The sequence below is a fragment of the Leptonychotes weddellii genome, chromosome 15 (genome assembly GCF_054177405.1).
Source record: "Leptonychotes weddellii isolate Sample4059 chromosome 15, ASM5417740v2, whole genome shotgun sequence".
NCBI classification, from domain to species: Eukaryota; Metazoa; Chordata; class Mammalia; order Carnivora; family Phocidae; genus Leptonychotes; species Leptonychotes weddellii.
Genome location: NC_138383.1, coordinates 7,157,851 through 7,180,148, shown reverse-complemented (window position 1 = coordinate 7,180,148; position 22,298 = coordinate 7,157,851). Strand labels below are relative to the sequence as shown.

The following is a 22,298-nucleotide window of genomic DNA, read 5'->3' as shown; positions in this document are numbered from 1 at the left end:
CTTTTCCAAACACAATGCAAGAGAAGTCCCATTTGCTGTTCGGGGCCATCCTTCCTCCTATGTCTTCAATCTCCCTCTTCTCTCCCTACTGTTACATTTAATAACATTTACCATCTTAAAAACAAAACAAAACAAAAAAAACACTCTTTTCAGCCAGATGCTTTCCTCTTCCCAACTAAGGTGCTGAAAGAACGGAATGCACCTGTCATCTCTACCACCTCTCCATTCATGCCTCCTCCCTCCTCAACATGCTGCCATCTGCCTTCTGCCCACACCACCTCCGAAGGCACCAATGACTTCCTAGGTATTCAATCCAACATGCATCTTTCAGTTCTCCTCTTCGTAACCCTACTTCTTTCGCCCTCCCTGCCTGGGAGACTCTTTTCTTTACATCCAAGACAATGATTAGGCTCCTTTCCTGCTTTTCTCTCTCTGGCACTCGTGCTCCTCTCTCTCCCTCCCTCCCTCCTTCCTTCCCTTACTCTCCTGGAGGACTTGTCTCTTAAACATTGGCATTCCCCATTCTCTTCTTGTCTCATCCTTATATTCTCTCTGGATGACCTCATTTACTCCGCCACTTCTGACTATCACCTTAGAGAATAACTCTCAAATTAAATGTCTAGCTCAGTTTCTCTCTCCCAAGGTATCTAGACTCACAGATCAAACTATTCACTGGGCACTTCATCAGCTGTCCCATAGGCATTTCAAACAGTACAACCAAAATGGAACTCGCTCTCTTCTGCCCACACTGTGCTCTCCTCCTCTATTCCTCTTCCAGGAACTGGTACCACCATCCATCCAGATACTGAAGCCAGAAACCTGGGATCATCTCCCCATTGCACCCCCCACTCTCACATTCCCTAAACCCCATAAGTCTCTAGCTCTCCAGAGTCTTCCCTCCTAACTCTCTCCTCTGTAGCTGGCTTCACTTCATTTGTTATAGTTCAAGCCCTGAACAACTCTGTCCTGAATCCCCCCAAAAGATTTTTCTGGTACCCTCTCCCCCAACCAGTGTCATCTACCCTTGATCTACTATTCCATACCCAGACCAACTGTCTCATCACATCACACTCATAGAATCCCCAACACCCCCATTTCCTTCAGCATAAAATGCAGACTCCTTAGCATGATGTGCATAGCATGGGCACCACTGCCTCTGTGAAAACATCATGATGTCAGTGTTTGTATCTTATCCAGACAGGACCTGGCACATAGCACATGCTCAGAAGTACTGGTTGAGTGAATAGATGGACAGATGAGGGATCAGAGAGTCAGGAGAAAGAAAATAAGAGAAGGTAGCTAGCTAGAAGGACAGTTCAAGGAAGAAAATTCAAAAAGTATGCACTGGTCAATTATATTCTTTGGCCCTGAAGGCCAGTGGATGATCATCTACCATGTGGAAGTGTCCTAATTAGAACAAAGTTATATTTTCACAAATCTGAGGGAGCCACTCTACTTTGCCAGTCATAGTCCCAACCAACCCCAGCAAAGGATATGTTCATCAGAGACTAAGTCAGTCCAAAGGGAAAAAGCATCATGGACACCATAACAGTTCTGCTCTGGGCTGGAGGCTTCAGTGGCCACCATCCCCACCACTACCAGATGAATGAATGCAGAACAGAGTGGGTAGCAAGTCATCCCGTGGGTGACGACCAAGCAGGGAGCTGATCCATGATCAGTAATACTCAGTGAACCACAGCAATAACCAAGTCCAAAGCTAACAAAGTCACTAATACTTAGCTGGTTAAAAACAATCAAACAAACAAGAATGAAAGACATTCACATATATAAACAAGATAAAACCAAACAAACAAGTGAACAAAAATCCAGTGCAGACTGCCCGTGAAGGTGTCTGGTCAAACATGGCAGATTAAACACATGCAGTTCCCTTCTTCACTTCCCGATTCCCCTAAAGTGATGGTAAAGAAATCTTAAAAAGCAAAAGTTTGTAAAGAGAACTACAGTGGAAATTACAATACACAAGAAAATGACAGTACACAAGTGGAAATGACAATACACAAGAAAATGTCAAAAAAAAAGGAAGTTGGAAAGGGGCCAGGAAGGTAACTGACTCTATAGGATAGAGAAAATGAAATGTAACCTTGAATGGGTAAAGCCAACTAGAAAGAAAGCCAATTTAAGCTGCCGATCTCCAGAAAGATCCAGGAGTCAGAGGCTCCAGGTAGGGTTGGAAAGAAGAGGATGGTTGGATGACTTTGTAAGAAGTGTTTAGACATCACAAAAAAAATTTTTGTATGGTGATGGATGTTAACTCGACTTATGGTGGTGGTCATTTTGCAAGATCTCCAGGTAGTGAATCATCATATTGTATGCCTGAAACTGATATAATGTTATGTCAATTATAGCTCAATTAAAAAGTGCTCAGAACCTTAGATCCCTTCCCCACCACTGTACAGCCTCCTCTAATCCAGTTAAAAAATAAAATGATGATGTTTACCCAGGGAAGTGGCTGAAACAGCCAGGCTCTGTATTTGGGGACATCAGGTCCACAGAAGGGTCAGGATATGGTACCATACTGCCAACAGGGAAACTAAACAAATGTCTGAATGTCTAAATCTTAGTAAAATCCTCAACCATCTCCTTCATGGCTCCTAAGAGCATGGTTGCCAGGCTTATTAAGCCCTTAAGATCTAGCTTGGGGTCTTTCCAGAAAGCTGGCAGGCTAACGAAAACAGTCTACGGATTAGGGGTGATCCTCAACCAAGTGACCTGGTCTCCCCCACCTGAAAATTCTACAGTGAATCCACCACTCGACAGCCATGCCTGTGTACAGAGAGCCTTCAACAGGCATTTTAATGTTTCACTCTTAAATATAATCAATAATCACCAAGGACACCTGCAGAAAGCCTTGAAATACAGATAATAATAAATAAGGAAAAGGAATCTATGGGAAACAAATAAGCAAGAAGTAGAAGAAAACTGAAAATAAATAAAATCCTTAGAAACTTGAGAGTAAAACATTACACCCATGAACCATGAACATAAGGCTATTAAAGAGAGCATGTTCGGGCGCCTGGGTGGCTCAGTTGGTTAAGCGACTGCCTTCGGCTCAGGTCACATGATCCTGGAGTCCCGGGATCGAGTCCCGCATCGGGCTCCCTGTTCAGCAGGGAGTCTGCTTCTCCCTCTGACCCTCCCCCCTCTCATGCTCTCTCTATCTCATTCTCTCTCTCAAATAAATAAATAAAATCTTTAAAAAAAAAAAAAAGAGAGCATGTTCAGAGAATAGGACCAGCTCCTAGAAATTAAAAATACAACAGTTGAAATAAAAGATTCAACAGAAGATAAAAGATCACTCAGAAAGTAAAACAAAAAACAACAAAGGGATGGTAAATAGAGAAATACCAAGAGAATTGGAGAAATAGTCTATCTGAACAATAGAAGTTCCAGAAAGGGAGACCAGAGCCAACAGCAGTGGAACAACTTCCAAAAAACGAATGTAACAGCATCTTTCAAAAACAGGAACATGAGTTTTCAGATTAAAGAGGCTTGCTGAATTGAGGCCAAACACAACAAATGGTAAAAACGGAAGTAATTTACACCAAAGCATAACCTCATGAAATGTCATAACACCTGTAATGAAGAGAAGATTCAAAACAGTTTTGGGGAAAAGTCGGAAGAGGGAAGACTGACATCCACCCTGGAAGCGAGGACACGATATATGACTGCCTTCAAAATTCTGAGGGAAGGGGACTTCCGGCTGTAGAATGGAGTTCTACACCAGTCAAATCGTCAGTTGAAAGTGAGGATAATTTTAAGATTATCAGTATCCAAAAAATTTACTCCTGTCCTATCTACTACTGCAAAACAAATCACCCAAATTTAAGTGGCTTAACACAATACACATGTATAGTCTCCTACTTTCTGTGAGTCAGGAATTTGAGAGTGGCTGAGCTGGGTGGTACTGATGGGGGGGGGTTCCCATGAAGGGACCGGGAAGGTGTCAGGTACGCCACAGTCATCTGAGACTTGACTGGAGCTCACTCATAGGGTTGTTGTTTCTCACCACGAAGGACTGCCCGTGACATGGCAACTGGTTGTCCTCAGAAAGAATGATCAGAGAAAGAGAGAGATAGAGGAAGAGGAAGACAAACAAGAAGGAGGAGGAGGGGAGGGAAAGGGGGAGAGGAATGAAAGAAGGGGAGGGGAGGGCAAGCCAGTCACTAGAATAGAAGCCACAGTGTCTGGTATCCCCTCTAACGTCCCAAGTGGCATACCGTCACTTTTGCCATAGTCTATTGGTCGCGTAGACCAATCCCAATACAATGTGGGAGGGGACCAGGAGATGGGGATTACTGGGGGTTGTCTTAGAGGCTGGCTACCACATGCCTTTCTCAAGAAGCTCCTGGAGGAACTGCTCCACTAAAATGAAGAAGCAATCCAGACACAGAGTAGGGGAGAAGGAACAGAGAACTAACACTGGAAAGCAAGAAAGAAAAGCCTCAGGATGATGGTGAAGAGAAGTCCCGACATGGGAGACAGGCGGCTGACATCCAGGACAATAGGTCCAGACTGAGCAGAAGGACCAAGAGATCCAGGAAGGATGCCTCCAAGCCAAAAATAAAACCAACAGGCCAAACACCTTGAGGGAAGACTTTCAGTTCGGCCAGAATTTGAGGATGAGTTATGGACAGTTACATAGAAAAGTGAGCAAGTTTTTTCATCTCTCTTTAAAAAAAAAAAAAAAAAGAGGTAATCATTAACTCCATGGAAAACATAGGCTCTACAAGAAAGAAGAGACCGGCAGAGAATAGTGCTTGGGTCAGCTTTAAGTAATGTTTACATAGTTATTAACAATGCAAACACTGACCACTGATTTGACCAAAAGGATTGTAACTATACCAAGAGGGAAGGGGGCCGGAGGGAAATGCATTGTTTAATGGTGACTTGGGGATCTTTCCTCGGAGGAAGTCAAGAGAATCGAAAACAGGAAAATCAAGAAACAGAAGGGTGAACGTGTCATTTGTAAACATGGAGGTAAATAAGTAGGGAAAAAAGCCAGAAAGGATTGAAAGCGGTCACCCTCCGGCAGTGTATGAGAAATGGAAAAGGATGGAGCAGCGAACTGTTATTCTACTTTAGAAGCTTACTCCTACCACTTGACTTGTTGACCACGTCCATATAGGACTTGACAAAAATTAAATTTAAAATAAAAAGACGTTACTGGCTGAACAAATCGTTCTATCAGCTGGAACCAAAGATCAGCCTATTTTGTCAGCCTATCTTTTACTCCCTGGACCTCAAATTATAGGCAGTGATATCATTTTGGAAGAATTTAGCCAGGATGAGTAACTCCAGCCCACTAGGCAGCCTCTGTCTGCTCAGGGCTCCGGCGCTGCCCCCCAATCCACTACAGAAATGCATCACATGCTCGTTAAGTCATGCACCACTAATTACTTTTTGATAGACTGCCAGGATCGTGGCAACATGCCAAGAACGGAGACAAAGACGGTTTTCGCCTCTCTCCTGTGTGGGATATAAGAGACCATGAAAAAAATACCTGATTTCCAAAAGGTCTACAGAGGCACCGCAAATGCAATTCTTTTTTTTTTTTTTTTTTTAAAGATTTTATTTATTTATTTGAGACAGAGAATGAGATAGAGCATGAGAGGGTCAGAGGGAGAAGCAGACTCCCTGCCGAGCAGGGAGCCCGATGTGGGACTCGATCCCGGGACTCCAGGATCATGACCTGAGCCGAAGGCAGTCGCTTAACCAACTGAGCCACCCAGGCGCCCCTCAAATGCAATTCTTGCCCCCCATGCTTCTTGAGCACGTGCTAAGGAGCGAGGGCCTGAGGTGGGCATTGCTGAGCTTCCTCACCATGAGAGGACACGATCAGAAGTCTGATCACAAAGCTTGGGAAACAATCTTTCTCCCCTTTCCTCTGACTGGCTCTTTTTGTTTATTGAATGAACGGGCGGACGGAGGGATGAATGAGTGAATGAAGGTGTGTATCTCTGTAGGAGGTGCACGTGCAGGTATAATCTTCGGAAGCATGATCACGTGGCCAGTGCCAATCACATCAGAGCTGAACGCCAAAGTGAAGATTGGCTATTCCCGAACAGTCTGACGATCTAACAGCGCTGAGAGGTGCTCCTCTTGGAAAACGAAGACACGCTCGGTATCACCACTGCCAAGCCATTTTTGGAACTCTTCTTTGAAAATTCACTTTGAAGTCCAAAGCACAATGTTTAGAACAGACCCGCTGGTGCCAAATCATCATTTTTTTTTTAGGGATGGTCTGATATTTGGAACCAGCAGTATTTTGATAAGTAACTTAAAATTTGTGTACACCGTGTATACATAGAAGAGTTGTATAGAAAAAACATTTCTGAAGTTCTGTTTAAGTGAATCCACGATTGAAAGAACCCTAAGGTGAGTCGTTCTGTAGCGTCCTCTGGTGAGGTCAAGTCCTATCTCCTCTGTCACCAGCTCGGTCTGGCTGGGCTCGGGCCCCACCGTGGGCTTGCCCACCTCTACTGGGAGCGAAGACCCCTCCTAAGCCCTGACTCCGATTACTCAAAAGGGTCCCATGTTCCAGCAGGCTAGAAACAAAACCCAGGAATTGTCACGCTTCGCACCCCCTAATAAAAAGGTCTTGCCAGGGAAAAAGATTGAGTGTCTAAAGTGGCACTGAGAAATTAGTTTTTGGCGGCAGCCACAGGGACAATCTGTCAGAGAAGAGAGCTGGCTACAGAAGGTGAGCGGGGTGGGAGAGGGAGGAGGGGGAGGTGAGGAAGGAGGACGGGGCAGAAGCAGCCACTGGCGGCTATGGGGGTGACAGGGGGGGACACACGCTGTCTCGTGGGGACATGGAAACCCCCGGTCCCCCATCTCTAGCCCAGCCATCTGCTCTGCTCCGACAGGCAGGCAGGCAGGCAGGCACCATGAAGCTTGGGGACTGGCAGCGGGACCAGCAAACAAAACCAACAGGCTGCCTCCCCCACACAAGGGAGAAGCCCTCAGTCAACTCTCGCTTTCGGAAGTGGCCAAGGCTCATCGCTGGGGCTTCACCTGGCTCAACGAAGCCCCTCCTGCCCTTGCAGCTGAGACCCTCGTCAGTGCCCACGAGCCTGGGGAGAGGAAGGACAATCCGTCCTCTTTGCCTTGCAGAAACTTTTGCGCTGCTCAATGACAGCCTCACCTGGGGCTTCAGCACGCAGCCCAAGAACAGGCATGAAGCTCCCCGAGACAGCTCTTCAAGATCCTTTTCCAAATCCATTCGTTCGGCTGTAAAAATTCCCCGGGCACAACCTGCATTGGTCCTCAGTGCCTCCTCATCTCAGCCCAGCCAAGGCAGCAAGAAGCTGTGGCTGCCTCGCTCCCAGCCAGGCCACCCTGATCTGGCACAGGGGCCACGGAGAGAGGAGATTTTCCTCGTCAGTGATGCTGGAAGGGACACACCGAACGACGACGGGTCCAGGCTCTGCAGTCATTTTGATTCTATCCAGGCTTCATCCCCTCCCCGGATTGGAGGAGGGTGCAGAGGGGAGGAGGGGGGTGTAAGAAAAGTGGAGAGGTGGGCTTTGGGGCCCCATCCTGCAAGGCCTGGTGCCCAAGTGCACAGAGGCCCGATGGGGCGGTGAGTTCTGTGCGCTCACCCCACCCTGAGGCCAGCCGAGGAACTGCAGCCTTTCTGGAAACAGGATTTAAATCTATTACCCGCAGTTCCTGGATTAATTCCGCAGTTACTGGATTAACTCCGGGCGGCTCTTGCTTCTTGGGGAACAGAGGCCCTTGGGCAACAGAAATTTCTGACCTTAGAAGAGAGAGCTACTGCTTTGCCGTCAGAGATGCTAGGAGTGAAGACCCCGCTGCCAACATCAGGCCAGATCTCCACTCGGAGAGCCTCTCCTATGGACCTGTGCCTCCCCCAAATCCTGTTGAAGTGTAAATATTCTATGCCCCATTAAGGAAGAACTATCATTTTAGCCACTAGAGCAGGGAGAAAAGGACAAGGAGAATGTCCAGGGCTGGCAGGAGTTATCCGTGCAGAAAGGACCCGGTGGGATTCCTCGGCAAGATCCCTGGCTGCTCACAGGTGCACAGACCCTGCTAAAGAACATGCCAGAAAGAAGAGTGTGATTCAGTGCAGTGATTCTAGCACTGTGGCCAGGATGAAATCTGGCTCTGATCTTCCCTGCTCTTAATAAAAATGAAACCACTGAGACCCATTTGCTGGTTCTGGCCCATTTGTGAAATCGCTGCCCGCCTCTCATAGCTGCAGAATACCCATTCCTACATGAGACAGTGCGTCTGCAACAGACACTCGCCAAGGGGAACTGAGGTGCTCCCCCCATCTCACCCCGACATCTCACCATGGGACGAGAGCTTTTGCCACCCGACAGGGTGTTTCCTCATGAGAGGGACAGCTGTGATCCCATCTGCCGTCAGAGCTGAAGCTCCCAGGCCTGAGCCTACACAAACCCTGCCCAGTGCTTCCTCTAGCCACGGAGCAGGGTTCCTGGGCTTAGGGGGTGGGTTGTGAGTCCACAGTGGCTCTGGAATAAAGAGACCGAGTGGGATGTTGTCTGACCCAGGACAGACTTTTCACCCCCCCCACCCCCCCCATCCAAAGTTCCTCTACCTGTGAAATGAGAAGGTGGTATTATCTGTGGTGCTCAGCTCTAGCTGACATTAAAATCATCTAGGGAGCTTTGAAAAACTATCTGGGCCCCATCCCAGCTCCGTTAAATCAAAATTGCTTAGGATGGAGCCAGGGCATCTTTAGTTTATAAAACTCCCCAGGTGATCCTGGTGTGCAGCCTGGTTATAAAGCCCTAAGCTAGGTGCTCTTCGAGGGCCAATGGGCTTCTGTGAGTCTATAAATCCAACCCTAAAGGCAGCTCCCCTTTGCCAGGAAAGGGCTGCCCCAGGAGCAGGCTAATCGGGCAGTTCGGCATGGGGAGCCAGGTCATGCACCAGACAGCACCAGATACCCGTTGTTACCTGGCTCTGTATGGAACAGGGAGGAAAAACGGGTCCTTGGAGGACTGGATGGTTGTCGGGGCCTCAGAGAACTTGGAAGAACTCACCAACACACATCGTGAGATTGTTGGCAGTCGGCGGGGGAGGGGTGGGGGGAGGGGTTATAGTGAAGGGAAAAGAGCTTAAAACAATCAAGGCTATTGATGGGGGAAGGAGAAGTCCCTCCCCCACCTTAATCAGCCTCTGAGAGCGACTACAGGTGGGAAGGAGCCCCTTCTCCAACACATTTGGCTCTGCATAACCATGCCTCAGCACTTGGGAAGGCAGAGTGGTTAAGCTCTGTCACTTGGTAGCTGTGTGGCCTCGGGCAGGTTACTTAACTTCTCTGAACCTTGGTTGCTACATTCACCAATGGGGATAGTAATAATGGTGATGTGCTTCATAGGGTTGCAGTGAGGATAAATGAGTAAATAACAAAGTGTCTAGTACGGTGCCTGGCACACAGTGAACACTTAATTAGTGCTGAAAATTATTCACAGGCAAAGTTCCCATGGCTAAATAAATCGAGGAAACACGGAGTTTGAGATAGATAGCCTCCTTCACTGCAAGCTTCTCAAAAATAACAATATTAATAATAATGATGGTATGCACCTCAAAAATTGGGAGGATTAAGTGAGATAAAGAATGCACGAGACCCTCAGCCCCCCCCCATGCACATAATGGGTACTTAAGAAATGTTACTTATGAGTATCATTAATAAAGCACGGTGGATCTTTAAGAGAAGGAGGAGCACCTTCCAGACTTGTGCTCTTTTTCTTTTTTTTTTTTTTTTAAAGATTTTATTTATTTATTTGACAGAGAGAGACACAGCGAGAGAGGGAACACAAGCAGGGGGAATGGGAGAGGGAGAGGCAGGCTTCCCGCGGAACAGGGAGCCCCATGCGGGACTCGATCCCAGGACCCCGGGATCATGACCTGAGCCGAAGGCAGACGCTTAACGACTGAGCCACCCAGGCGCCCCTTGTGCTCTTTTTCTACAGAGCATCTTGCCGAATCAGTGCTCCAGGAAACATTCTGGAAAAAAAAAAAAAATCACAGAACAGGGTGGCCACACGTCTTCCAACCCTGTTGCCAAGGGATTGAAAAAGAGGAGCCCGGCCAGGGTGTGAGCAGCAGGGATTTGGTCATCGGAAGTAATGTCCTGCTGGAAGGGAGGAGCTGGGGATCGTCTCCTCCAGCTCCCACACACCATGTGGGGTGGGGTGCCTGGGGAAGGGGCACGTGTCTGTGACCCAGAAGAGCTGATTCGACTCGACTCTGCCACTCTCTAGCCTGGTGAGCCCGACAAGTCACGGTGCTTCTTGGAGCCTCGTATCTTTCCTTGTATCAACATGGGAGGTGGGCTATAAACTTGAGAATTCCTAAACTCCCTTCTGGGTCCAGGATTCTGTTTCTGTGCATTTCTGTCAAAATGGAGGAGGCATGAGAAAAGGGAATAATGTCTAACCCGTGGTGTCTTCTACCCATGGTCCCTGATGCTACATTTATTTACAGTGGTTTCCACCGAGGTTCTGCTGCCTGCTCACTCACTCTGCCACTGTATTCCGTATGGATTGAGGATGTGAATAGAGAGAAAGGGTGAAGTGTCGAGCCAAACTGCACCTGTCAAGGGGTGGGAGAGAGAGAAACGAAGACTGGTCCTCAAGTTAACCCCTTCTGTATCTGAAGAGACCATGAAACCCGCTCTGCCAAATGGCCAGATTTTTAAAAGAAATCTGGTGACCATATTCCATATTTTCCAAACTAAATGTCAGGACCACAATGTCGGAAAGGATTTTTTGTGGCACCCGGTAGAAGATGCAGTCTTAGCAACAGGATGTGGAAGCTGACATAGCAATTTTGGGGAAAAATGCAGTTGGTTTAGGGTTGACAAGGGACAGAACAGCTGAAAACAGGAATGTCCCTCCAGGTAGTCAGGGTAATATGATCATCACACCCAGGAACCTTCTCTTCCTCTATACATCAGTATGTTCTCCACAACAGGAGTGTTGATCTTTCCACAGAAATAGAAATGGCAAACTTCATCCTCATCATTCCCACGGAGATCATAAAAACCATACCGGATGCTTGGATTGGCATCCACCACTCCCAACCAGGTCCAACGCTTCTATCTCCTACTTCTCCTCCAGGCTTCATTGAGAGACTTCCGTCCATTAGACTGATTGCAGAGGAATAATTTCCCCCATTTAACTTACTAAGCCGCTAAGAAACATCAATGACGTACTTGGGATTTGCATCCACGACCGTGTTCCTCGACTGTGAACTTCTCACCAAAACAGCGAACGGAGCAGCATCTCCCCAGGTTACAGGCTGAGCACCCGCCTGGCCCTTTGTCGTGCTTCTGTTCTTGATTTCCTGTTGTCTATTGTCTCTCTGATAAGTCCTGACAGAGGGAAGGGTATTATTTAAAAAGATATCAGGGGCGCCTGGGTGGCTCAGTTGGTTAAAGCGACTGCCTTCGGCTCAGGTCATGATCCTGGAGTCCCGGGATCGAGTCCCGCATCGGGCTACCTGCTCAGCGGGGAGTCTGCTTCTCCCTCTCCCGCTCCCCCCTCTTGTGCTCTTTCTCTCTCTCACTCTCTCTCTCAAATAAATAAAAAATCTAAAAAAAAAAAAAGATATCAAACAAGCCAGCTCGGGGTTATCTCCTCCCCACTCGATCGGTTTTCCTGGCTCAAGGTTCTGTTACTTAGTTACTAACTGAGCTGCAGAGAAGTAGAGGCAGCCCCAGCTGGGGCGGTGCAGACTTCATTCAGCAGATGGGGAGGGGGGGAGTCAAAAGAATAGCCATTAGGAGTCAAACAGGGACCCGGAGCCTCAGGGTGGCTGCTGAATACAGGCGACAGCAAAGCCAAACAGGCATTCAAAGCGGGGAGGGGGAGGCGTCCATTATCTAGACAAAATCAACAATCATTCTTGATTACACGTTTTCTGCTGTCAAGGTCAATGCTATTCAGTCCCCATTCACCCTGCCCCACAGAAGAGACAGGTGCACCTGAGATAGATCGGGCCAGTATTTTTTCCAGGACCCAACCTGACTTAGGCAAGGAGAGGAGACGTCACTAGAAAAGGACTGGAAGGGGCATTTCACTGGTCCATCTCCGAGATAAAGAACACTGTTGGAGGAGGTAGGTCACCAGGAGGATGTGACTGCCTGTTGACCAGAAAGCTGGCGTCGGGCAACTGGAGGCCCATTACCCTCCTTCCCTGTCCTTGGAATGTACATTCCACACATTGTTCCCATACTAGGAGCCACTTCCAGGATGCAGCCTTGAGAGAACAACGTATCATTGAGACCATCTGGCCTTTAAAGCCTCTATATAAACGTCTAAGAGTTTCGCCATGGGTGCAGAGATGTACTCATCTTGCAGTACCTAAGACAAGCCTCCTAAGTAAATTCTGTTGCTTCCTAAAACCGCCACCTACCAATCTGGAGCGGCCTGCCTATTTCTTCAGTTTCTCTTTGTTCTCCGTGTACAGGGACCAGTTTCAGATGTCACCCAGGGAACTCTGAGGTTGCAAACCAGCAAGCACACGGAGGGGTGCCCATGAACCACCCAAGCAGCCTTGAAGGAAGATGATCTTGATCTTTTGGGAGCAGTTTGCTTTTGCTGGTATCATACTTACACTAAAATAGAAATAAAAACAAACCAAGCATCGTCCCATCAGGGTCACTTTGTCGGGGCAGTGGGGGGGCGGTGCAAATCGGGAAATCGAAGGCCAGTGGTTCATTTCTTGTGCAGGTTACAAAACTGTGCTTACTTTAAACAAAAAAAAAAAGACATGTTCAAGACTTTTGAAAAGATAATATGATCACAAGGAAAGACATCTGAGAGTGGAGTGGGCACTTTATGGGTCTTCCTTTTCCTAGAAACCAGTTGGGTCACTGGTTTTAAACTGGAGATTACAAAAGGTATTGCAGCAGTAACTGTGTGCCCTGAGCATGTGGAGTTCTGAGCCCAGTTCCACTCTGCCCTCCTGGTACTCTCACCACCCCATCTCTCCCAGCCGCTCGTGAGCAGGGGCACCCCCCTCCAGTGAGCGACCTGCCCCAGCCCCTCTACCCTACACAGAGGAGTCTAAGGAGAAGCTGGCTCCCAGATGGCTTGGAACAAGAGGCAACCACTGGCTCAAATTCTGTCTAGCTCCTCAGCTCCAGGATGAGGGATGGAAGCCCCATCATAACCAACATCTCAGAAAGAGACAAATCCAATGAAAGGCCCTGATCCCCACCCCCAGCAGTGGGTACCCCAAGACACGGAGTAACCTAGAGAGAAACCTGCAGCTGACTGCTACCTTCCCTGGTGGTTTCTTTCCCAGGTCACTCACCCATCTCTAGGGCTCACCCTACCTGCTAAACAGCCCCTGGACTTTAACTTTTAACTGGGGAATTTGGAAGTCAGATAATAGGATGGACAGTCCAAGGCAGCTCAGCCTATAGAGAAAACTGGAATCGGTGTTTGCTTTCCATTCCCCATCTTCTAAAACTGGACCCAGGATGGTGAGTGTGTGCATGTTACTTGGAGGAGGATGAGGAAGGAGAGGCTGCAGGATTATGACTTATTAATCTATTGGAACAGAGGCTGAATCATCGCAGTAAAAAATGAAATTGCTTTAACTGGGGCGATTCAGCTCCCACTTCCTGCGTGCCCCCTTTGCTCGCACACAGCACGTCGTAGCAAGGGGAGCCGAGCTGAGTCGCACCAGCAGGTGCCCACCAACAGGCTTACAAAGCCGGGCGACTGGCTGTATGGCCGGGGCACCTCTGAGCACGGACAGCTGGGAGAGGGCAGGCGTCGCTGCTCTGCTGAGCCTCTGGCTGCTCCCTGAACCGAATTCTGGAACCCATGTGTGGCTTCGCTCACTGGGTGGGTGGGGAGGGGTGCGGGCCACTGCACGAGAAGTGCTTTCCCCCAGACCCATTTCCTCCCTTCTCTGCCCCAGCCCTGCGTCCTGGGACGACCAATAGTAGACACAGCTTTGCCAGCTCCTCTGGCGGAGGAGATGGCAGGGGTCCCGGCGCGAGTCTGGGTCCCCCGGGCCGCCACCCCGGCTGCCTGGAATACGCTGGGTGAAACACAACCGATTCTGTGAAAGCGGTAAGAGGGAAAGCAGCGCGTGTCCCTGCCACGAGCGTGAGTGTCGGGGCGGCCGAGATCGCTGACCCTGCACGCCCCCGCAGCCCCCCGGCGGATTCTCCACGCGGCTCAGCCCGGTCCTCCTACGGACCGGCGGGCGGAGCGAGGCTGCTGTGACGTAACCCGGGGGGGGGGGCGTGGGGAAATGTGCCGAGGGCCTGGGGCTCCGCGGGGCCAGTCCCGGCGACGCAGGCACCCGCGCGCGCGCGCGCTCGCTCGGCCACCCGCGCCCCGAACCCCAGTCCGCGCTCGGCGCCGAGGGTCTGCGGGCCCTTCGGGCTCTGGGCGGCGCGAGGGGCGGGCGGGAGCCGGCAGCGCAGGACGCCGAGCGCCAGGTGCCGGTCAAGCTGCGGCGCGCCTGGGCGCCCGGCTGGGTTGGGGACAGTCGCTGGGTGCCAGCGAGCGGAGCTAGCGGATTGCAGCGGAAAAGCAAAGGTGAGGCGTGTGGGAGTGTGTATGTGTGTGTGTGCGTGTGTGCGCGTGTTGTGTGTGTGTGTGTGTGTGAGAGAGAGAAAGAGAGACGCACTTGAGCACCCACCCGACCGCATCTGCGCTGCATGGTGGTGCGCGCCTCGGTGTGCCCGAGAGGAGGCACGGTGTGTGGTTCTCGGCCCTGTGCCTTTTGCGGGGTGATTTTCGTGGCAATGAACGACAGCGGCTGTCCCGGCGTGAGTGGGGGCTGTGGGTGGCGTGTGCAGGAACGGACGTGCCCGCACCACCGCAGGCTGGTGTGCGTGGTATGCGCCCTTGTCCAGTCCTCGTCCCCCAGCCGACTCGTCCAGGTGGTAGCTGCGACAGGGACAACTTCTCTCCCAGCCACCTGCAAAAGAGCCTCCACCGAGGAGAGCGAGACAGCTGGGGCGGGGAGGGGGGGTGTCCCTGCTGGGGCCTTCTGCGGGCGGGCATGCATCCGGAGAGCCGAGGCTGTGAGGGGCAGGCAGCGGAGCAGAGAAAAGGGAGCGCTTCTCTGTTCCTCCTCTCCCCGCCTGGGAGACGGATGCCCCAAGGTCTAGAGTCCGCTCCCCCAGCGCCCAGAAGGAGAGGACAGTTTGCCTATCTTAGGAAAGACCGAATCCCTGAGTGGCCCGTGCCCCCGAGGCGCTGGCCAAGTCCCCAGGTAGCTGTCCCCTGCTCCCAACCGTCCCTGATGTCTCGACACCCCCCCCCGCGTTTAGAAACTGGGGCGCTGACCGTCTTTAACCTCCCCCATTGTCCTCCTGGGAATAGGGAATTCTTTAGGAAACCGTTGGATCTGAGAGCTAAGTGATGAGGATTTTCTGTGCCAGTCTGGGGAACTGAATGAGTCTCACCTCTCCCCCATGCCCTTTGCCAGCGCTGCTTGGGCTTTCCTTAGGTGCTCTAGCGCCGCGGTGGCTCGCACCTGGCTATTGTCTCTCTGGCAGGTGGGGCTCAGTTCTGGAGCCTGAGACCTACCCGGTTTAGCAGGCCACTGGAAAAGTGGCGGCGGGGAAGGAATGGGGGTGGCGGAGGGATGCGGGGGTGGAATGCTGGGGAGAAAGGAAAAGCTAAAGTCGAACAGGATTTAGCAGGGTTCCTGATGCCCAGTCCCCATCCCCACGCTCAATTCTTCAGCTCTGGGAAAAGGAAGGGATGCTCCAGACCATTCTCACCCTCCTCTCCAACACAGCCCAGACTCAGTCTCAGAGAAAACCAACAACCAGCCATTTCCAGGGTCTGTAACTCTTAGGCTTGAAAAATACAGCAAGCAGAAAACCAAACTTCCTTGTGCGTTTAACCGAACCACAATCCAAGAAGTATTGATAGCCTGGCATTGGGCTCCACTTTCACTGGGACCCAAATGAAGCAGAAGTCACCCGGAGACCTCAGGCAGCAGGCTTCATTGTTAATGAAATCAGAGTCACTGTGATTTAAACTTATTTCTTCCTTGGAGGAGCCTCCCCACTCTGGACTGGCTTTCCAGCTTACCTCCTCCGCCACCTTCACTGAGCTCTGCACGCTGTCTATTGCTGCTTCTCAGCCTGTTTAGAAAAACATTGACCCCATGCAATTCCATGCCACCGACTGAGACTCCAGCCAAAAAGGCAGAGTTAGGGCTGGAGGTCAGCATTTGACTTTCCCTCACCCACCTGCACCATCATCATCCCTATCCCAAAGCTCTAGAGCTTCTGCCACCCAGGGTACTTCAGACTCACGCAGATATTGGAGTGTGACCTTGCATGTTACATAGACGGGACCCTGGAAATGCTAGTGATTAATGTGCACTCCAGTGCAGGCGGCCTCAATGGGATTCTGGGTCTGTAGAATTAAAGTACTGATAAGACAGCTAGAAAAATAGTAGGAACAACCCAAATTAATCCAGGGATACCAAAAATGGTTTCTTCGCACTTTTTCTTTTTGATAGCTGCCAGTTTATGCTTTTTACCCAATGCAGACATTAAATCCTGGGTCCCCAAAGTACTTAGCAGAAAGGTCAGCCACAAAGCCCAGACCCCACTTTACAGACGGTTGTCTGGTAGGGAAATTAGCACAGAGAGGGTAAACAGTGCGCCTGGCAGTGCAGAATGAATCAGAGGCAAAGGTGGGCAAGGGTCCTCGAGTACTTGTTGCTGGCGAAGTCCCCCCTAGCTAATTAGCAGTCTCTCCAAGCATAGAGGAGCAATCTCTAACCTTCACTCGGGCACCGGGGAAAGTGCCCTGCTCAGGAGAAATGTGTCCGCCAAGTGAATTATTCCCACCATGTGCTGAGTACACTACCTCTTTACCATCTTCTCTCTTTCTGGAACAACCTCTTTCCTGCCCTCCCTGCTTCACTCTTCATATATTCAAGACCCAGCCCAAACACTCCTCTTATGAAGCCTCCTTAGAATCCTCCAGGAAAGGAGGGCATCCTTAAGCCCTGTGTTCATTTCTCCACGCAATTCACACCCTAGATGAGCTGGCTTCCTCTGCCTGTCTCCCCTCCTAAATTGTCACCTCCTAGAGGGCACCAGCCACGTCTCCTTCATGCCTGTATCCCTGGTGTGCAGAACAAAGAAGCCCCCCAGCACTGGTTTTTGCATGACCGTAGATAAATCATTTACTTATGTGATGAGCTATTGTTTTAGATCTTAAGCCAAGCCAGTAGTGTTACAATTACTTTCCCAGCATGATGGTAAAACAGGAGTCAGCTGTTTTAAACCAAAGCCCAATTCTCAGTCACTCGTTTTTCCAGCCCACTGAGCAGCAGATAGGATGCTGTGAAAAATGCAGAAGGGTCGGGTGTCCTGTGTTTAAATCTCAGCTCCACCAGTTATATACAGGGGATGGAAGCAAATTACTTAAACTCCCTAAGCCTCGGTTTCTCATCTGTAAAATGGAGATGGTTATCCCACATCATAGGACAGTTGGGAAGATCAAGGGGATAATGAGCGTGAATGAGCTACGGTCGTGTTTGGAATTCACTTCTGTGCATGAGCCTGCCTCCCTCACGCCTGGTTCCTGTTTTCCTCCTTCATCAGGGGGATCCCAGGCAAATCCTCTGGAGTGTTAGAAGATGAGCATCCTGGAGCAGCATCCCCCTGAGAGACTCTCTGAGGCATGTGGAGGTCAAGCACTGGGTATTGGAGAAACAAAAACAGAAGAAACAAAATAAACTAAATCATGCATTTTAAATATAAAAGCAAGCTAGATTTTTATTTTTAATATTTAAGACCATAAATTTGTTCATTCTGTGGGCAGCTTTCAGTAGATTACAGATAAATGAGATGGTAGAGGAGAAAAGGGGGAAATATGAGATTTGCTTAGTCCTGATCATGAGCCCTGCACAATGCTAGGCGCTTCCACATATATATTTCATCCCTTAACCTTCCGGATGCTGCCATTTTAACCAATGAGAGTCAGAGTGGTTAAGTGCCTGGCACGAGGTCACATGGGCTTCCTGGTGGAACCCTGGCTTGTTTTACCTCTAAAGTCTGGGATTTTTCCACTCTGGGGCTTTCAGAATGGAAAGACTCGGAAGCAGTCAGCAGGTCAGCGGAGATGTCCTCACGGGGAGCAGGCCAGGAATGCTGGTGTCAGATCCCTCTGAGTCAGGGGCTGGACCAGTCAACTTCTTAGGGATCAAAGTATGGGTTTTGTTTTTTTTTTTTCTTTTTTTCCAGCCACAGCCATCTCCCACATGTGCGTCACCAAAGATGACAAGATAAACTATGATGACTTAACCCAAACCTTTCCCCCCATTGGAAAAACAACTCAAACAGTCTGCACACTGATGAGAATGAGCTGGAGGCTCTAACACTGAGGTTGCAAGATAACACACTTTTCAACTGAAGAGTCTGTCTGAGAGGGTAAACCAGAAACACGGAAGGCTGGTGAGCGCTTAAGTAGCCTCTGACTGATAGGCCCATCTTCCTTTTCTCCTTGCAGATGTTACAGTGGATCCTTGGCCTCCAGGACACATCAAGGTGAGAATAAGATCTCTGGCTGGCTGGAACTAACCTAAGAGGGTAAGGCAGCCATGGATATGGAGTATGAGCTACTCAATGAGAGCCGCACTTGGCTTTCCCCTCCCTTTGACCTTGATGGCTCTGTGGTGGCGGCCAACAGCTCAAACCAGACAGAGCCATACTATGATCTGACCAGCAATGCAGTCCTCACGTTCATCTATTTTGTGGTCTGCATCATTGGATTGTGTGGCAACACACTTGTCATTTATGTCATCCTCCGCTATGCCAAGATGAAGACCATCACCAACATTTACATCCTCAACCTGGCCATTGCAGATGAGCTCTTCATGCTGGGTCTGCCCTTCCTGGCCATGCAGGTGGCTCTGGTCCACTGGCCCTTTGGCAAGGCCATTTGCCGGGTGGTCATGACTGTGGATGGCATCAATCAGTTCACCAGCATTTTCTGCTTGACGGTCATGAGCATCGATCGATACCTGGCTGTGGTCCACCCCATCAAGTCTGCCAAGTGGAGGAGACCCCGAACGGCCAAGATGGTCAATGTGGCCGTATGGGGAGTCTCCCTGCTGGTCATCTTGCCTATCATGATATATGCTGGGCTTCGGAGCAACCAGTGGGGGAGAAGCAGCTGTACCATCAACTGGCCAGGTGAATCTGGGGCATGGTACACAGGGTTCATTATCTACACCTTCATCTTGGGGTTCCTGGTGCCCCTCACCATCATTTGTCTTTGCTACCTGTTCATTATCATCAAGGTGAAGTCCTCTGGAATCCGTGTGGGTTCCTCCAAGAGGAAAAAGTCTGAGAAGAAAGTCACACGGATGGTGTCCATAGTGGTTGCTGTGTTCATTTTCTGCTGGCTTCCCTTCTACATCTTCAATGTCTCCTCCGTCTCTGTGGCCATCAGTCCCACCCCAGCCCTTAAAGGCATGTTTGACTTTGTGGTGGTCCTCACCTATGCTAACAGCTGCGCCAACCCTATCCTGTATGCCTTCTTGTCTGACAACTTCAAGAAGAGCTTCCAGAATGTCCTCTGCTTGGTCAAGGTGAGCGGCACAGATGACGGGGAACGGAGTGACAGTAAGCAGGACAAATCCCGGCTGAATGAGACCACGGAGACCCAGAGGACCCTCCTCAATGGAGACCTCCAGACCAGTATCTGAACTGCCTGACAAATAAATAAATAACACACCAAGCTCTGCCAAGCAGCATGTGCTCCCTGCCCCCACCCCCTTCCTTCCTCCCACCCATCACACCTGCCTTCTAGAATAGGGAATTGCTCAGCATGAGTCCAATCAGAGAACAGAGCTTGAGTCGGCTTGTCTGAGTGAATGATAACGTATTAAATTGATTACACCATCCCCCCTCCCCTTAAAGTGAACATTTAAATGCAGGCAGACAATTCCAAGTCAGGAGAAAAAGAGATCATGCTTGGGTATGATCTGTAGAAATGGTGAAGCTCAACAAAAATAGAAAAAGTATATCTGTGTGTTTAAAACCTAATATGTAACCTTGTGGTCTTACATTTATATTTATTCTACTCCTCTCTAGCCCCTGTATAGTCATTACCTATGTTTCCGGTGTTCAAAAGTACCCGAGTAGCAAATTGAAGTGTGCCTAGTACAGGTGGACGTTTTTTACGGTATGGTACCTGCAGAAATGGACTTGCCAAAAAGCCAATAAAGTTTAAGCTTCAGGGATCTCTCATGCTTGGGCAGTATTTTCACATGATCACATGCTTTTGAAAAAAAATTATAAAAGTAAGATATTTTTGTATTCTTTTTCTTAAAGAGGTCTCCTTAAAGCTTCCAGTCTCTCAAACCCACCTCTGTCCCTGGGTATTGGCCTTACTAATTTCAGGCAAGGTAGATCAAAGGAAGAAGGGAGAGGGAGAAGATAGTTGAGGACCCAGAACATAAATTCGTATGTTTTCTTTTCTTGGATATAATCAAAGAATTATTCATTTCCTCAAAACGACATAAATGGTTGGGCCATTGATTACTGTATTTATCAAAACAAAGCCTGCTTTGTTATAAGATCGCATTTTTTTCCTCCTTAATTTGCTTTAGTCTTTCTTAGGGAGCCATGGAAGGGGAGAGTGGACAAAATCACCAACACAAAAGGCAAAAGAAAAAAAAAAAAAAAGGACCGCAATTGTCATGGGGAAAGCATTTTATTTTTTTCCCCACTGTGAAAATAAATGAGTAAGAATAAAGCAAAAATATGCCTTTATGAGAAACCATGAGATTCTTTTTTAAAAAAAATGCCGGACATGGCTTCCTAATGAAAGAAACTGGAAATATAGTTCAATGACTCCTCCATGGTTTTTGTTTTTTTTTTTTAAGGAGTTGATACAAAGCTAGGCACTAAAAAAATCACAGTGTACTAAAGACCTGAGGACCCTGTTCCTAACACGTGAGCACGTGCACCGGCCCGGCAATAAGTAGCACGTAGCAGGTGCACGAGGAGGAGTGTTGGAGGGAGTCCCGTCCCTCACAGGTACGCCTGTACCACCTTCCTTGCCCAGTAGACACATTAAACATCCACCTTTAATGCCACTGACTCTCTGAGCTATTCCTCAAGCACGGTTATAATAGACAGGCACTTCACACTGTCAGTGACACTTTTCTGTTCCTGAAATGGTAGATGAGCTCACCTACACACAATAAGATAAGAGATGATGCCCATTTCACCGATCACCAGGGTCTGAAGAAATATACACTTGGGTGTTTGTGAGGATGCCATCATCTCTGGGTTCCTATGGAAGCCTCACTCTTAGTGTCTCACGTATAGATTTGACTGTAAAAATGAGTTTTCCTCTTCCGGCTCCCCGAGGAAGGGCTGTTTGACAGAATGACTAAGAACTCCACCTGTGGCGCCCGCTGTTAATGGGCTGCCTTCATTCTGTCTATATTATTCACACCACCTCGTTCCCAAAAGTACTTACTGTGGCCTAGAAAAATGTGTTCGGTAATATTATGATAGATAAGTAAATCCATGCAAAAATTAAAAGAGGTACAATTACGAAGTGAGACTCTAAGGAAAGCTGTGACCCAAAAGTGCCCACAGTAAAATCTCCCACTGTTACTAAAAGGAAAAGTCAGCTACAAGTTCGCTCAGGACTTCCTAGCAGCCACAACTGATAGAAGGTGACCACGCCCCCTCCTCCTCCCCCGCCCATTAAAAAGCCCAAGCAAAGATTTGGAAGGAAATGCTTTAAACCCAACGTTACCATTACTAATAATATGAAATGTTCCGGGGTCTTTGAATAAAGGCTGATTTTTTTACTTAGGAAAGTGATTCCAAGGGACCAAGAACGGATGGAAATAATTTCAGGGAAGACAGACTGACTGTGTAGCACTCAGGCCCCTGCCATCAGACGCTGCCTCCTCCAAGGAGGCCACGGCCCACAGCAGCCATCTAGTCTTCATGCAACATGCCTATCCAGGTGGGCGGTCGGTGCTCATCAGTACGATGATTGTTCTAAAGGGCCTTGAAGACTGAAGCTATAATTCTGTCCAAATCAGCCGGCAGGTTGCTACTCTCTGAAAAGGAGTTCTCCACTTTTTTGAAATATCTCGTTCAAGGATAACTGGCTCTCTGGTGGTTTTCGTTCTTCCAAAAGAGGGAATAAACGTTTTGATTCCAATGGTAACACAATTTTAATTCCGAAATGTAAGCTGAACCTGCACTCAACATTTAATTATGAACATAAATCTGCTGGATG

General features: G+C 48.9%; 2 protein-coding genes across 5 annotated transcripts in view; one reads left to right on the top strand and one right to left on the bottom strand.

Annotated features, from left to right (window-relative positions):
* The window catches only part of SLC39A11 (solute carrier family 39 member 11), a 265,991-nt gene that overhangs the window by 225,560 nt on the left and 18,133 nt on the right, over positions 1–22,298 (bottom strand). For 2 of the 3 annotated variants that reach the window (XM_081804588.1, XM_081804587.1), the window contains exon 2: positions 11,234–11,392. The exons of the other annotated variant lie outside the window; for it this stretch is intronic. In XM_081804588.1, the coding sequence (XP_081660714.1) occupies positions 11,234–11,246 (13 nt within the window). In that variant the 5' untranslated portion in view covers positions 11,247–11,392. The remainder of the gene's footprint in view (positions 1–11,233; positions 11,393–22,298) is intronic. 3 annotated transcript variants of the gene reach the window in all.
* Positions 14,375–20,810, top strand: SSTR2 (somatostatin receptor 2). 2 transcript variants are annotated; one of them, XM_006744085.2, is made up of 2 exons: positions 14,375–14,582; positions 18,534–20,810. In XM_006744085.2, exon 2 carries the CDS (start codon positions 18,625–18,627, stop codon positions 19,732–19,734), a length of 1,110 nt encoding a protein of 369 aa, XP_006744148.1. In that variant the 5' UTR covers positions 14,375–14,582; positions 18,534–18,624; the 3' UTR covers positions 19,735–20,810. The 2 variants fall into 2 exon arrangements, with proteins under 2 accessions (XP_006744148.1, XP_081660712.1); XM_081804586.1 differs by having other exon boundaries at positions 17,627–20,810.

Bases quoted from the DNA above. Each gene is read 5' to 3' on its own strand.
- SSTR2 (XM_006744085.2), top strand. From the start codon at position 18,625: ATGGATATGGAGTATGAGCTACTCAATGAGAGCCGCACTTGGCTTTCC.